This window comes from Pipistrellus hanaki (genome assembly GCF_964339955.1).
Source record: "Pipistrellus hanaki genome assembly, chromosome: 6".
Taxonomy (NCBI): domain Eukaryota; kingdom Metazoa; phylum Chordata; class Mammalia; order Chiroptera; family Vespertilionidae; genus Pipistrellus; species Pipistrellus hanaki.
Window position 1 is genome coordinate 41035566 of NC_140508.1, and position 17727 is coordinate 41053292.

The 17727-nt window shown below is 37.0% G+C and overlaps 1 protein-coding gene across 4 annotated transcripts in view; it reads left to right on the top strand.

The window, feature by feature from the left end:
- WDR7 (WD repeat domain 7) overlaps positions 1–17727 on the top strand; it is a 273742-nt gene that overhangs the window by 101019 nt on the left and 154996 nt on the right. For all 4 annotated transcript variants that reach the window (XM_084886917.1, XM_084886916.1, XM_084886915.1 and 1 more), the window contains one exon: positions 10757–10873. In XM_084886917.1, the coding sequence (XP_084743043.1) occupies positions 10757–10873 (117 nt within the window). The remainder of the gene's footprint in view (positions 1–10756; positions 10874–17727) is intronic.

Consider the following 17727-nt stretch of genomic DNA (forward strand, 5'->3'; position numbering starts at 1 on the left):
TTCGATCACATATTTGTGTTCTTTATGTAAAATTTTGGTTCTGCTTTTTATTCATCAGAATTGTGATTACTGAATACTTGTTACAAATATATAATTAAAAAAGTGCTGGACATACACAGTGGAATACTATGCAGCTGTAAAAAAGAGGGATCTCTTATCTTTTGGGACAGCATGGAAGGACTATTATGATAAGTGAAATAAGCCAGAGAAAGACTAATGTCACATGATCTCACTTATTTGTGGAATCTAATGAACAAAATGAATTGACTGACAAAATAAGACCTGAAGAATGGAAGGGTGGAACAGACTGACATACCTTGATATGGGGGTGGGGGAACAAGGAGAGATCAACCAAAGAACTTATATACTTACTAGAGGCACAGTGCATGAAATTCGTGCAAGAGTAGGCCTTCCTTCCCCCAGCTGCCAGCACTGGCTTCCCTCTGGCACCCAGGACCGGGGCTTCCCTCTGGCCACGGGCAGGCACCCGGGACCCGGGCTTCCCTTGAAGCCCCAGTTTGTCCTGAAGGTTGTCTGGAAAGACGTCCAGTCTAATTAACATATTACACTTTTATTATTATAGATATGCATAGACCAGGGACACAGGTAGTAGGCTGGTGAAGATTTAGGGTGGTTGGGTAGGGGTTGGGGGTGGGGGGTGGGTTAGAAATAAAGAGGGAGAGCCAATGGGAGACATCTGTAATATTTTCATCAATAAAATAAAATAAAATTATAATAGTATTGTTGGCAATATGTCAGGTGCTGTGGAGGTCATAAAAAAGAGCTGGAAACACTGAGATAAAATGCAGCTGTACATGTGTTTCATACAACACTTAATGAAGCATTAATAATGTGTAAAGCACTTCCTAGAACAGTGCTTCGGACATACCAACATTTTGTATTTTAATATATTGGCCTCTATTATTTCATTATCTTCATCATTATCATCATAAGTAAAGAGTATTTGAAAAGAATGTGTAAGCCAGATTGATAAAATGTGGATATGTACTATTCATGCTGAAAGAATTAGTGTAGTTTTAAGATGTGCTGTGAGACACTTTAATAGAAATTAATGGTGGGGATGGAGTGTTTGCAATATCAGATATCATGGATTCCCATGACATCAAGTAGATCAGATGCATTTGGTTAACTTCTTTAAAGTGTAGTTCTTTATTATTGGCTTCTCTGTAAGATCAAGTTTTTTCACGCTTCTTTAATGATAGTTTACTTTTAGTGATTCTATATTTCTTTTCCTGGTACTTCCCACCCCCCATTCACTCCCTGCGACCAGACTAGTGGAAAAATGAGTTCTAATCTAAGCATGGCCACCTAATTTAAAAACATATTTTCAGTTTTATTTTTATTTGTGGCATTGGATTAAAAAAAGAAATTTGTATTCTCTGCACATTGTAGTACCCACTATCTTAGTACTCATCTGACTCATTTTTTATTCTTTTTATAACTTTGATTGCAAGTTAATTCTTTAAAAGCTCTGCCAGAAGCAGTGATTGGTGTTCTCTTAGTTAATTCGACTTCCCATCCTCCTCTAAATCATTGGTTAGATATGAATAGCCTTTACAATGGATTGTGAGATTTAATCAGTGTAATGTGGAATAATGATATGCTTCTATGGATGCTAAATGCTCATTACAGTGTACAAATGTTTAGATGTTCAGCAGTTTGATGTCATTTTGTCGTGTTTCCAGGCTGAAGTAAACATATTTCATACACCTGCTTAGTTTTATTTGAGGTTTACCATTTTACTTCTTCCTTCATATTTATTGAGACATCATTTGTAGTGCCTTATGATAAAGGAGCCATACATTGTTCATAAAAACTAATATATGTAGTGAGCACTGCATTGAGATCTTCTTGGGGCCAAGGTCCAGGATCTTATGTTTGCTCTTCAATGACCCCGTACCAAGTCCTTAGCAGAATGGGCTGAGGACTAGACTTTTTGTAATGCCAATTTGTTGCTCAAATTATTTCAGCATTGGCAATAGGGAACTCTTAAATTGGTTCCAGTAGCATTTTGATATGATCCTGTCTTTCTTTTTTTTTCTTTTTTTTTTTAAAATGTATGTTTTATTGATTTCAGAGAGGAAGGGAAGAAGTAGAGCGATAGAAACACCAATGATGAGAGGAAATCATTGATCGGCTGCCTCCTGCACGCCCCACACTGTGGATTGAGCCCACCATCTGGGCATGTGCCCTGACTGGGAATCGAACCGTGACTTTCTGGTTCATAGGTTGATGCCCAACCACTGAACCATGCTGGGTGATCTGTCTTTCTTGAAAGCACTTCCTTGTTTTCTGACACAGAAGATGCTCTCCATCACCTGCATTCCCTCTGCCTACTTCCTAGAATCATTCATTTCCCAAGGTCCCCTGGTTCCTTCTAATGGAGATATTAGGCAGGAAGATTTGGGTCCTGCCTTGGGTGGGCTTGTTTTTAATGGGATGTCACCACTTCTAGGCCGTCTCACTGGACAGATTGGGAAATATGTAGGTACACACTAACACATCTATCTCTACGTATCTATAATTATTTCTACATTTAGCTCTCCATATATGTTAACATAGATACACATTTATACTGTATCTCCCACTTTAACCCACCAGCACAGACTCCTCTTTTGCTTATTTGTGGTTTTTTTCCTCTGAGTGTAGGAAACCCGACTCTCATTATCTATAATAGATTTACTTGTTTTTTCAACTTTCCTAGACATAAACAGTAATTTAGAATTGCTAACCCATATCTCTGTGAAAAATCAGTTTACCAACTAGAATACAATATTTGTGTACAGTTCTTTCTGTCTTTAGCTTTGCAATAAGCAGTGTTGAGCCTTTCCCCCCCAGTTATGTAGGTCAGTCCCTTTTTTCTTTACCGTGGAGTTACGCCATGCATTTATAGTATAGTTACATTCATTTGTCACGGGCTGCAGTTCATCCTAGGTTCCTTGGCATCCTGGAGAATTCTTTTTTTTAAAAGATTTGTGTGTTGTCAAGTTTATTCTTTGGGCATATAGGCCTTTGGGTTTTGACAAGTGACTGGAGTGAGATGTCTACCATCATGGTACCACACAGCACATTCCCATCATCCTGGAAAGTTCCTCTGTAGCCTCTGTGTATCAATCCCTCCCCCGCCTCACCAGTCCTTAGCAACCACAATCTGTTTACATCCTTATAGTTTTGCCTTTTCCAAAATTCTATCCTTTTAAGTTCATGCTTTCGTACAGTTGTGTGTCAAGACAGACTTGCCTTTGTTTCTCAACACATTGTAGGCTGAACAGTAAATCTTTGTCGTATTGTGTCTTCTGTAACCAACATTGGTGTTGAGTTAGCTCATAGCCAGCAAATCCAAAGGAAATATTTGAAAAAAGTACATGTAGTGATTTAAACATATTAGGTGCGATTTTTCACCATGAAACATTTCCAGGTCTTGTTGGGAAAGAGGAATAATAAGAAAGCCTTGTAGTTTTACATTAGCATTCTGTTGATGCAGCATACTTCCTATCTTTTCTATTCCTTTTGAATTTTTCAGTAAATATGTTTCTTTTGTTGTTTTCAGAATTGTTGATAATTACATTTTATGTGAGAGCAGTTTTCTTTAAAAAATCTAAATGCTATTTAGGGGAAAATGTATTTTGTTTCCTTAAAAATACGTATCAAAGCATATTTCCTTAAAACTAAGTATCAAAGCATATTACTAAGGGATTATTATATTTTCGTTCAGGCTTGAAGACATTTTGCTTATTTTTAACTGTATTTTTTTAATTTTTCTATTTGGTTTGTAGCCTTTAGTAAAGTAACTTCTTTTTGATCAGTTGAAATTATCTCTATTTAGAATAAGGGAAAAATAAAACATTTCTTGCAGAAAGATTTTTCTCTGAGACATCTGTACTGTTTTATTTTATATTTTTGATGGTGTTGCCGAAGGAAAAGTGAATACTGTGTCTTTAATGGAAAGCAAAAGGTTATCTTTCTCTGGCCTTTGTGTGCTGATGTGGTGTAGGCAGCCAGACAGGCAATGTGTGCAGTGAGACCGGGGAACTGGCTGCGGATCGATAAGAGTGGTGTGAAGTGAATTAATGCGAGGCAGGCCGTCTGTCTGTCATAAGGATTGTGGGGAATGTGGGGCAGTGTGGCCAGTGACTGCAGGGATCTGCTTCCAATAAATTCAAGCCTTCTGCCTGAGAATAAGCTCCCTTATTGTTAAATTTTACTTTATTCAAAGTAAACATTCGTGTCAAATTATTGCCTCTTGCTTATTTTTATTGGATCACTAGAGAACCGTAGTTGTGAAAAATTGATGAAATAAAAACACCTGCTTTTCTTTTAGGTCCATTTTTTTTTTAACTCGGTAAAAATCTATATTATGGAATGAGAAATATAATTGTGGTTAATATTTATAAATATTCTGGTATATATTTTTCTTTCTGAGTTCTAACAATATGGTTTATCGCTTCCATCTAATCTTTAATGAAATAGTAAAATTATAATGAACTCAGCTGATTTTATATTCCAATATTGGTTAAAGTGCTATATTTTAAATGTTACTCTATTAAGTTTAGTATTTAATCTTTGATTATTAAGTTAATCACATGACACTGAAGTCTTTTGAGTTCAAATAATTTATCATTACTCAGTTATTATTAGCCAGCAGGAGAAAAATGATTATAAAGGCAATTTATAAGCTTTTGAAAGATGAATTTTAGAATAATATTTTACTGGTGGGGAGAGACAAGCACAGTTTTATAACATTGATTTTGAAAACTATTTCCTTTAAAAAAATTTTATGTGATTAAAAATGTTGCATACAGATAGAGAAGTTGTACATTTTGTGACCTAAGTAAGTATTTAGAAGTCTAGATGGCATGAAGATATCACCGTGGAAGTTATGTTAGGAGTTGAACCTTTCAGCCCCTGCATATGTAGTATCCTTCAAAATGTTTAAAAAAAACAAAGGTACAAATATTCAAAGTTTTCTTTTCTTCTAATATATATTAAATTAAACATGCCTGTGTGATATTCACCCTTGCTGCCTCTGGCTTATGACAGGTACCCAGAGAAGGAACCTGAATCATTAGCCATCAAGAACAGTCCAGGACTAGACGAAACAGTGGCAGCTCTTAGGTCTAACTACTTAAGTTTGGAAACAGAACATACCATGTTAGTGCTACCACTTTGTACAGAACTGCTGACAATGGAATATTAACAGTGCTGTATCAGTGGCCCCTAATGAATTCAAAATGACAGACATTCCTTTGCAGAATCACTTTGTGATTGATTTTTCAGATAAGATTTTAAAATAAAGGAGGGGAATTACTAGAAAATTAGTAGTAAGTTTATTAAAAATAGCTATCCTATATAATAAAAAACTAATATGCTAAATATCCAGTTGTTTGTTCAACCAATCAAAGCATAATATGCTATTGATATGCTAAGACTGCTCTATCACTCACTATGATGTGCACTGACTACCAGGGGGCAGATAGTTGACCAGTAAACCAGTCGCTGTGACAGGCACTGACCATTGTTGGCAGACACTTAAACTTGTAGGTTAGCTTGCTGCTGGGGTCTGGCTGATCGGGACTGAGCGAGATGGGCCAGACATACCCTGGAGCCCTCCCGCACTCCCTTCTCTGCTGGCCAACCTCCTGCTTCCCTCCATGGCCCCAATTGTGCACCGATGGGGTCCCTCGGCTTGGCCCGTGCCCTCTTGCAATCTGGGACCCCTAGGGCGATGTCAGCTGGTTTCAGCCCGATCCTGCAGGCCAGGCAGAGGAACCCTTCCCCCAAGTGCATGAATTTTGTGCACCGGGCCTCTAGTCTAACATAATCACAAAGAGGAGAGAAGATAAATGCCACATTTCTATATAAAGGCTTAGTGCTTAAATACAAAAGAGTGTTTCAGATTATTAAATTAAAATATAATTTAAGAGACTAAGAGATTTCTTAGTCTCATTTCTTGCTTAATCCTTGATAATTTTTAAAATGATTAGAGAAACAAGGAAAAGACATTAAGGAACACTTTAAATAATAACAATTATTTCTTAGTAGTATTTTTCTTTTCTGTAAAATTAAAAGTTATAAAAATAAAGCTGGTATTTATATGTAAGAAGTTTAAAAATCTATTAAAATTGATCTCATTTAATCAGAGAGGTTAAGTAATTGCTCAACAAAACATAGCTACTAAATTCAGGAACAGTATTAGCATATTGGTCTTTTGATTTCAAATCCCAATATCCTTTACTACCAAGACCTTCCCAGGGCTGAGTTCCAGGACAGGAGGTATGACAGACCACCACATCATAATCATGAGAAATTATGGAATAATATGATACTGAGTGTAAATACTGTCCTGTCCTTCATGGTGTTCTTGGCATTCAATCTTTTGGAAGTATGCTTAAGGAACAAACATGCATATCTCAGAGTAGTCAAGGCTGAAAGACCAAGTAAATATGCTGAAACTGGTAAGAGATATAAAATCCTTTATCTCTTAGCAGATAAAAGAAAATGCAAAGAATAGAATAAAACTACAAACCAATGTCTCTAATAAATATAGTCTCAAAAACCCTTAACAGCCGAAACCGGTTTGGCTTAGTGGATAGAGCATCAGCTTTCGGACTGAAGAATTCCAGGTTCGATTCCAGTCCAGGGCATGTACCTTGGTTGTGGGCATATCCCCAGTGGGGGGTGTGCAGGAGGCAGCTGATCGATGTTTCTCTCTCATCGATGTTTCTAACTTTCTATCTCTGTCCCTTCCTCTCTGCAAAAATCAATAAAATATATTTAAAAAAAAGAATTATATAGCATTACCAAATGAGGTTTAGTCTAAGAATGTAAGTCTAGTTATATTAAAAAAAAAAAAAAAATCAAGGCCTAAACAGTGTGGCTCAGTAGATAGAGCATTGGCCAGGGGACTGAAGGGTCTTTGGTTTGATTCTTGTCAAGGGCACATATCTTGGGTTGCAGGCTGGATCCCCAGTAAAGGGTATGCAGGAGGCAGCCAATCAATGATTTTCTCTCATCATTGATGTTTCTATTTCTCCCTTTCTCTCTGAAATCAATAAAAATAGATATTAAAAAAAGAAAGAAAAAAAGCAATCAATATAATGCAAAATATCAACAAGCTAAAGGAAAAAAATCATATGGTCTTAGCAAACATTTAACAACATTCAATATCAAGTAATGATTTTTTTAAAACTCAGAAAAATAAGAATAAAGAGGAACTTCCTCAACTTAATAAAAAAGAACATCTACTAAAAATCTATAGCTAACAGTATAGTTAATGGTAAAAGACTAGATGCTTCTCTCCTATCATCATGAATGAAGCAAACATATCCACACTGGCCACTTGTATTTAACACAGCATTAGAAATTCCAGCCAGTATAATAAAGCAAAAAAACAAACAAACCAGCAACAGCTATACAACCATACAGTTTGGAAAGGTTGAGGTCAATTGTCCTTATCAAAGGATCAAATAACTGCCCACAGGGAAAAACCAAAGGATTCTTAAAAAAATAAAATAAAATAATAAATGAGTACAGCAAGGCTACAGAATACAAGAAATTTTGTTTTCAAAATCAGTCGCATTTCTCTATGCTAGCAGTGAACATGTGGAAGCCTAAATTTAAAAAATACGATTAATACTAGTAATGGTTCAAACATTGATATACTTAGAAGTACGTCTAAGAAAACATATATAGGTCTTGTGTGCTGACACCTATAAGACACAGATGAAAGAAATCAAAGAAGATCTAAATAATGAAATAGACATATGCAGGGTGAGGTGAAGCAGATTTGCAGTTGTGAGTATATAAAAGAGTTTATCCTTATTATTTATTAGTTATTGTATTACTTTCCACATGAACAACTGTACACGTTCTTTTGCCCTTCCCTGTAGTGTTCATGGGTTTGTGGGTTCATGTAGAAGATTCAACATAGTAAAGATGTCGATTCTCTATACATTGATATACGGGTTTAGCATAATCCCAGCATAATTTTTTGTAGATATAGAAAAAATTCTAAAATTATGTAAAGACAAAGGAATTAGCTAAAAGACCTTTGGAGGAAAAAAGGTAGGAAAAATTTGTCTGCCTCATTTTAAGACATCATATAATGTTATTAAAACTACTAGAGGCCCAGTGCATGAATTTGTGCATGAGTGAGGTCCCTCTGCCTGGTCAGCAATCAGGGTCGATTAGGAGGGCCGGCCAACCAGATGGAGGGACTGCAGGTGGTTGGCTGGCTGGGGGGAGGGGCCATGGGTGGTTGGCGAGTCAGCCAGGGTTGGGTGGGGCTGGCTGGAGGGGGGGGACTGCAGGAGGTTGGCTGACTGGCCTGGTCCCTATTGGGGTTAAGGGGCAATCAGGGGCTGGGTCAGCTGGGAGGAGGGGTTGGGGAGGTGGCCAGGGGCAGGGGAAGGGGCTGTGGTCAATCAGGATGGTGGGGGCCCATCGGGGGTGTGGCTAGCTGGGGGGGAAGGGTCTGCAGGAGTTTGGCTGGCCAGCCCTGCCCCCTATTGGGGTGGCGGAGTGCTATCAGGGGCGGGCCGGTCAGGGGGAGGGGCTGCAGGCCTATAGTGGTGGGGTGGGCTGACCAGGGGCGGGGCTAGCCTTGGAGGAAGAGAGGGGTCATTGGCCAAAGGCCTGCACTGTGTCAGGGTGGGAGAGTCTGATCAGGGGCGGGCGGCTGCAGGGAGGGGCTGTGAGGTTGGCCAGCTGGACCCACCCTCTGATCTGGATGTTCGCTGCCATAGTGGGCATCATAGCTACTGGTCGTTAGGGTCATTATGGCCATTAAAGTTGCTTGCTTTTTATATATATAGATGTGGCTTTAGGCTAATAGAATAGAGAACCCATAAAAGATTCATACAAATACGCCCAATGGCTATCGGATAGGAGCAAAAACAATTCAACGGAGTAATGGCGGTCTCCTTAACAAATGGCCTACTGCAACTGGACATCTGTAGACAAAATCCAAACCTTGTCCTAAGGTTCACACCTTATAAAAAGATTAATTCAAAATGAATCATGGACTTAAATGTAGATCAAACAAGAAAAAACTTTTACTTTTAGATAAAAAAAAATCTTTGAGATAAAAGGTTAGACTTGACACCCAACACCACAATCCATAAATAAAAAACTTGGTAAAGTAGACTTCATCAAAATTAAAAACCCTATCAAGAGGCTTAAAAAGGCAAGATACAGACTGGGAGAAAGATTCACCAATCACACATCCAACAAGGGACCAATACCTAGACTATTTAAGGCACTCTCAGAACTCAACAGTAAATAGGCAGTTCCTCTAAAGGTTAAACATAGAGTTATCATATGACCTAGCAATTCCACTCCCAGGGAATGAAACATATCCACATAAAGACTTGTATGTGAGTGTTCACAGCAGCATTATTCATAAAAGCCAACGAGTTTTTAAAATATGAATGTTCACCAACTGATGAATGCATACATGAATCTATCACAATTTATTGATGGAAAAATAATGGTGATACATTCATACAATGGAATATTAATCAAGGGGATATAATACAAGGGAATGAAGTACTAAGTAAAAGCAGCCAGTTACAAAACACCACCTGTGAAATGTCCAGATGAGGCAAGTCCAGAGAGACAGAAGGACATTTGTGGTTGCTTATGGCTGCACAGCCTGGGGGAAGAGAGGAGTGATATGGGTAGGGTTTCTTTTTTGGGTGATGAAAATGCTCTAAAATTGATTGTGGTGACAGCTGTACAACTCTGTGAATACGCTAAAAACCACTGAATCGCACATTTTAAAGACAAATTTTATGACGTGCAAATTATATTGTAATGAATCTGTTTTTAAAAGTTGTTTTTCTAACAATTCCATATCATCCAAGGAATTCATATCACTTCTGTATATTCCGTTACCTTTTCTGTAGCAGAAGGAAACAAAACATCTCGCCAGCAGTACAGTTAATGGTAAAAGACTGACTGCTTCTCTCCTATCATCAGAAATGAAGCAAACATGTCTACACTGGCCACTTGTATTTAACACAGAGGCTTGATCTAGTTCACCTGTCTGCTTTCAATTAGGTTCCTTTCAATGTGATAATTATCTGACCTCATATCTAATTCCTTCATAGACAGACATGTTACACGCTTTCGGGGCAATGCATTTCAAGTCTTTTACATTGATCCAGAGACAAATCCCTCTTTTGTCCTCATTCTTCCCACCACCAAATTATAAGCAAACTAATATTAAAAAGAAATAAAATTTTAAAATAGTCCTCGCTTTCTCTGTATTTTTTCCCTTTTAGCATAATTATATCTAAATCAGCTAAAGCAAGAATGTTGAAAGGGATCCAGTAAAAATGTAATTTTATTTTTTTGTTTTCCCCAGATCTTAGTGAAAAAGTCAATATAGTTTCTATCCACGTGTGTATACACACACACATAAAGAAATAGAGCCCACATTAATGTTTGTTTTGTTCCTTGTGTCTCTTCCTACTTTTGGTGAATGTACAGGGGTGAGTAAAAGTAGTTTTACAGTTGTGAGTATGCAAAACATTTTATTTTTTATTATTATTTATTAAGTGTGTTATTTTTTCATGAAAACAACTGTAAACTTATTTTTGCTCACCCCTGTGTTGTATTTTTTTTTTTATCGTATTATTTTCTGCATCCCGTAAGTTAAAAGGTTTTAAAGGGTCTTGACCTACCTTTCTTTTAGTTCTTAAAAACTGACCCTTGTGATTCCCATTTGCTCTAGCTGGGGTCTCAGCGGAAGCCATGCAGACCATCAGCACTGCTCCCGACACCGCCTCAGGGTCCGAAGCCAAAGTCCAAGAGGAAGAGCACGACCTTGCAGACGATGACATCACAACTGGTAGGGACACGTCTTTAACATAATCTGGATGAGCCTTGTCCAGTGTTGAAAAATGCTTGTCTGTCATTTATAGTGGGACTAAGTATGTTGATGGAGAGGATGATGGAGAGTATTGATGGAGTGTTTGGCTTTACAAGACTCTTTAGTGTCCTTTTTGATCTTGAAGTGGAAAGAAGTGGAAACATTTATTTGTTCTGGGTTTGCTCATTGTTGCTCTAACAATGAACCTGCTGGCTGTGCATTTGATTTTCTGGGGACTTTCTGATTCAGAGGCAAGGCTTATTTCTAAAGCCTTAGGACATGTAGAGGAATACACCTATTATGTTATGGAAGGTTTTGCAATTATAGGGTAAACTGAAGCTGGTGAAGTTGTAATAGCAATATATGCAATATACTGCATAAGGAAACTTACAGAGACTCTTTTTTTATGTGTACTACAAAAATAAATACCTGCTTTTAAAAGTTATTTACATTCTTTTCTGTATTATTTATCACCTTACCGGGCATAAAGTAAAATTTAGAAAAGCCATGTAGCACATATTTTCAGCCTGTTGTTTTATGGATTTAAACAGTTCCAATTACTGGATCTTCAAATGCATTCAACTCAATTTCTTTTTAATGCACAGAGGATAAAAAACAATCCAGTATAGATATTTTTATTGGTATTAAGAATGATCAACTTTGTGTGTGTGTGTGTGTGTGTGTGTGTGTGGATGGTTAAAATGTAAAATCTGATGACATATGTCTATAGTTATCGTGAAGCAACAAATATTAACTCGATAGTAATCAATAAGTTGAGAAGAAGCATGCCCAGAAAATACCAGTAAACTTTCCAACAGAAATTAAAGGGAGAAAGGAACAAAGGGGAGGTTTATTTTGTGTTTCTTTGAAAGCGCTGAGTGGCAGGTTCCTTACTGTTAGGACCTGAATGCCTTTAAAATTGCTTCACTGGGAAGAAGGTGAGGGAGCCTAATGATCTCCCCTGAAAATTTCCAAAGCCTGTCTTACCTTAAAACCCACGTTTGTGTCACTGCTGCAGACAAGGAGTTGACTAAGTTAAGGAGCATCTGGTTTTCAGTAAAAATGAGATGATGGTGGTTCTTCTTACTTCTTTTTAATGTTACCAGTTCGTTGATATTTTAAAAATCATCTATCTTAAATATAAATTATTTTCAAAATGTTCACCTTTTCTGAAAGTTATTTGCACTTCACAGTTATGGAATTTGTTTCAGTAGCTACTAGAGGAAATGATCTCATTTGCAAGTTTTTAAAATCATTTTTTATTTTATTTCATTTTCATTGCTTTTTAAAATGCTGTTATAAATGTTTTGTTATATATTAATCCCTATAAATTTTAAAGGCCTTCTTTTATAAAAAGTAGTGGTTTAATTCATAGGAAAAAAGAAGAGGTTACCTTTGCAATAGTGGAATAATTCAGTTTGCATTCTGAATAAAAGGTAAATTTTTGAGCACTCAAATAATACTAAATCAATACATTGAAATTTTGAATTATGCACTGCCAAAGTCATAAGAGTGCGTTATAACACATAACTGTCTTTGTTTGATTGCTAAAACAAATCAAGAAGCTTAAAAATGAAAATCTAGTGTTAGAGAGTCAATTAATGCCACACAAACTGTATGTGAATCTGTATGAAGTTCAGTTACACATATGTGATGAATGGCTTCTATCAGTTGATTTATTCATTTCTTGCCATGGGTACCGGAACCAAGAATGTTCAAAACCCTGAGAATTTAAATAACTAAAAAAGGCTCCCTTAACCATGTTGTCAAAGCAACTAGTATGCTGCAGTCTGCAGATCACGCAGGTTAGACTGTGTGACTTGATTAAGATGTGGTATAGATTTTTATGAAGGTTTAGAAGAAAACCATATTTCTCTTTATTGACTAGAATCCTATATAAATTGCATTATGAAAAATATGGTAGATGCATCAAGAGAAAACTGTTCCAAGCATAATAATCTTATTTGGGGATAACCAGCATTGTAGAGCACAAATACAAAAGGGAAAACTGGTCAGCTTAGTCATTCTCATTGAAAAATCTGATTGCTTTTTCAGTTATTTAAAAGAAATTGCTCTAATAATATCGTCTCATAAAATAAATAGAAATTATATCTATTTATTTTAGACAGAGATCTTTGCCTGTATTTTGAATGGATTCTTATTTGGAGACTATAGTTAAGCTAATATGTATCATTGTATTAGTTATATATTTGTAATAATCTGGAACTTAATTTTTCAATTAACTGAATTAAACAATTGACCAGTATATCAATTAAAATATGAAGTATAACTGAGAGCTTGTGCTATAGGAAGAACAGACATTTTAAAAATATTTCTTTTGGGTGAGGAATTGAAGGAAGTATGAATGTGTCTTGTGACACTGGAATCTGAGCCTAGCAGTCTTTGTTTGTGTTGCCTTATAAAAATAAAGATCCATGGATAAAACTGTGTAAGTGTTAGCTGTGGTCAATTGGAACTAATTAAATTTATTTGAAATGAAGAGTCTTAACTGGAAGAGAACAGCTGGAAAAACTGGGAAGAAAAAATTGAGTCTTGATTGAGACAATTTAAACCTTCTCGCTGTCATTTAAGGAATATGCTGCAGCTCCTTTCTATATCTTTTTTTAAAGCTAATATCTATTGATCGGCTCTACAAAGTAATGCCACAGTGCGCCTTGGTCAACACACACACTCGGCTTTTCTTAGCATTCTACCTGAAGATCATAAAATTCCTTCCTTTACCCACATGTCTAAAATAACACATCAAAGCTAGATTAGCTATTTTTGCAGATTAATATTGTTTTTAATGTAGAAAAATATTAAAACTTCTTCCATTCTTTATATTGTATAGTATGCATGGGAATGTACTTTCTTTTTTTTAATGAAATTGGTTCAGGTTCTGCACTAAATGTAAAATCAGTTTTAACAATAATAGTATTTTCTTTAAAGTTAAATGAACGGCATTAAGGTTGTTTCTAGATTATTTCAGAGTCACAAGACTATTACTCTATACCCATGTTTGTTTGTTTTTTCCATATGAATACTTTTATTTTTAGAATTGTAATTTACACATTTCTGTTGAATATTTATAAATAACATTCTCATTTTCATTACGATATTAATAGGTTATAATATATTAATGGAATAAATCTCATTAAAAACTGACTTGCATAGAAAAAAATTTAGATAAATCATAATCTATTTTTTAAGGTAGACCTTTTAGGTAACGTTGTTAATTATCCTTATGTGTTTTTCATCATTGTAAAGGATGACAGTCTGTGTAAGGATGAAGCTGTACATCTCTACATGTTGCATTTTAAAACAACCTCCCCCTACGTGCAGGTTAAAAATAATTTTGGAAGGGTTTCATTCACAAACCTGCATGGACCCACTTAAGAAAGTCACTATATTTTTCTGTGGGTCTCACTGCAGTGTCCTGCCTCTTTGTTGTTCAATGTTGCAAGGACACAAACTGACCATATAACAGTGATAACAGGTCAGGAGTCACTGACATTGTCAAATGGAGACAATCTGATAGCAAATGGCCAGCACAGTTGATAGATTCAACTGCTTACAACAAAATCAGATAATGGATCTACATGGGTCTGTTGTGTTTTTTTTGTAAAATTTAAATTTATTATTTTAAAAGGTGAGAAGTGCTATGGATAAAAGAAAAAAATAGGAAAGGTTAAGAGAAATGGAAGGTTACATCTATTGATAATTTACAATGTCTAAGCACTTTACCCTCGACTCTTACGGCATTTCTCAGAAGTGGATACCAGTATTTCCCCAGCTATGTAGATGAGTAAACCAGCTCAGAGCTGTCACTTTTATAAGGTCCCATACTTAACAAGTGATAGATCTGGGACTTCAAATGAGTCCTGCCTGATTCCAAAGTGTAGGTGTGGTCTTATACATCACTCCACCCTGCCTCACATTCTCAGACTCATTAAACTTTGGCAGATTTTTGTTTTCCTTTTAAATGTGAGGTGATGCCAGAGTCTACCTTTATTGTTAAGGCATCAGGCATAAGCCCTGGAATTTGTTGGCTATCCTATTTTAATATTTAAAATGCAAACTTGTTATTTAAATGTAGACCACAAATTATCGTCTTTAGAGAGAGAAAAAAAAATCTCACATATTTGCCAAAACCGCTTTGGCTCAGTGGTAGAGCATGGTCTGCGGACTGAAAGGTCCTGGGTTCATTTCCGGTCAAGGGCATGTACCTTGGTTGCGGGCACATCCCCGGTGGGGGGTGTGCAAGAGGCAGCTGGTCGATGTTTCTCATCGACGTTTCTAGCTCTCTCTCCCTTCCTCTCTATTAAAAAAAAAAAAAAATCACATATTAGTTCCTTAAATGTTTAGCCATTATTTCAGACTACTGTGATATAAAACTGTAGTATAAGTAGTGTTTATTACTAAACAGTTGTTTTATTGCATACATATAAAGTGAAATATTTATTGTTCTGTCTAGCTTTTGAAGTCATCAGTATAAAACAGACATCTTAACATATATTCATAACTAAAAGTCAACATCTTTAGTACATTAAGATTGAGCTGACAAGGACATCTAGTCTGAGACTGAGTATTGATTTATACATTTTACCATTTACCGAAAGCTTTATTCATAAAATGTTTATACATTTATTTTGACTGAAAGGTAGGAAATTCATTCTGTTAAAGTATATATAAGTTCCAAAGAGCAAAATTTATGGCATTATGTATTCAGAAATAAGAAGTACTTTCTAAGCAGAGAGCTAGGGGCCTTATACTTAGTAAACTAGAGTAAAACTTCTACATTGCACCCTTTCCCTTTCTCACTCTTTAATTTATAATTAACAGTCTAAAAATTAATCTAAATAGCTCACTGTTAGATCTATGTGACTTCTGAATTGTGATCACTCCTCTTACTTTTGCCTTTGGAATATTATCTACTACAAAATATAAATTTATTATATTAAGGTTTTGGGATAATTACAAATCACAAGCACTGGTTTATTTTCCATGTAGTTTTTATGAACAAAAAGATATTAAGAAAAATAAAAGTGTGGATTTTATAGTTTTTTGGGTGAAATATATCATTCCAAATAATTTACCTTTCTATATATTTTTCAATCTAGGGGAAGACAATGTGAATTTAAATATTTTTGTTTAGTGTTTGACTCTAGTTGTATGTTGACAAGCTGTTAAGTGGAATATTTCTGCATAGGGTATTTGAGATTTCCTGACAGGGATACAGCCAAGATATGGGTTTTAGTCATTTATTTTTTTTCTCACATTGTCCCTCTGGGTGACTGACCTTCCCTTTCCTTTGGTTTGACTACCACTTGCATGTTATGTGTCTCTAACCTAGGCTTTTCTTCGAGAATCAGGTTCATATGTCCTCCTGCCTCAGTGTCCCATAGATGCCTGAATTCCAAGTCCAGAATAAGCTCATATTTCTTCCTAGAATTCATTTCCTTTAATATTTATACTAGAGACCAGTGCAGGAACTCTTGCATGGGTCAGGTCCGTAGGCCAGGGACTATCAGGGCTGTCTTGCCCAGTCCCAGTCAAGGCTGGGCAGATTGGGGCCTGCTGGCTGGGGGGAGATTAAGGGGTGGGACCATGGGAGGTTGGCTGTGGGAGTACCACTGACCACCAGGGGGCATCTCCTGTGTTGAGCGTCTGCCCCCTGGTGGTCAGTGAGTGTCATAGCGACTGGTCAACCAATCATTCTGGTCATTTGGGTTGTTCGGTCCTAATGGTCACTTAGGCTTTTATATATATCCTAGAAGCCCATTGCACGAAAATTTGTGCAATAGGCCTTCCTTCCTCTGGCTGCCGGCACTGGTTTTCCTCTGGCACCCGGGGCCCAGGCCTTCACTCCGGCTGCAGTGGGGAAGCCAAGCCTAGAGAATACGCTTCTCTGCTCCAGCCGCAGCGAGGCTTGGTTCCTCCCCTGCGGCCGGAGCGAAGGAGCCTCAAGGCTTGGTTTCTCCGCTTCGGCCACAGCAGAGAAGCTAAGCCTCTTCAGTCTTCAGTTGTCTTCAGTCTTCGCTTGGGCCGGAGCCTTCAGTCTCTGCACCTGTGTATGCAAATTATCCAGCCATCTTTGCTGGGTTAATTTGCATACTCATGCCAGCTTGGCTGGTGGGCATCATGGAGGTATGGTCAATTTACATATGGTCAATTTATATATTTATCTTTTATTAGTGTAGATAGATCTCATTTAAAGCCATTACTAAGGGGTGAGTACCATTAGCCATCCACTATCCTGATACGACACCAGAAAAAACCTGGCTTCCCCTTTTATCTGCCTTGTCGACACGAAGTTGGTGCCAGTTCTTGTAAAAGTGCATGTTAATAGCTCCCAGTGAGCTTTTTGTTCACCAAGTCTACAGAGAAAACCCTATCTACACGTTCAGTTTTTTCTACTTTGGATTATTATTATTTTCTTCTGTATCCATCTCCCTTTCTTCATTCCCTTATTCTTCTCCAGCACATATTTTCCGTCACTCTAAGAGTTTCAGAAGCCAGTTCATCTCCCTTCACCCTCTTTAATTGCTGCTTAATGGCTTCCCATTGATTATAGCACAAAATCCAAACACCTTAGCCAGATAGAGAGAGCCCTTTGAAGACTGACGCCTAGCTTCACCAGCTGTTAAGCAATACTGAACTTTTCCCCAGAGTCTCCTTTTTCATGACTCATAGTTTGCATGTGCCCCTCCATCTAGCCGGGATATTCTCATCTCTCTTATCTTTGTGGTTAAGTTCTCTGGGTTCCCTTCAAACCCAGCTTGGGTGACACTGTCTTCCTGAATTCCTCGAACCCTCTTATGTAGGATCTTCCT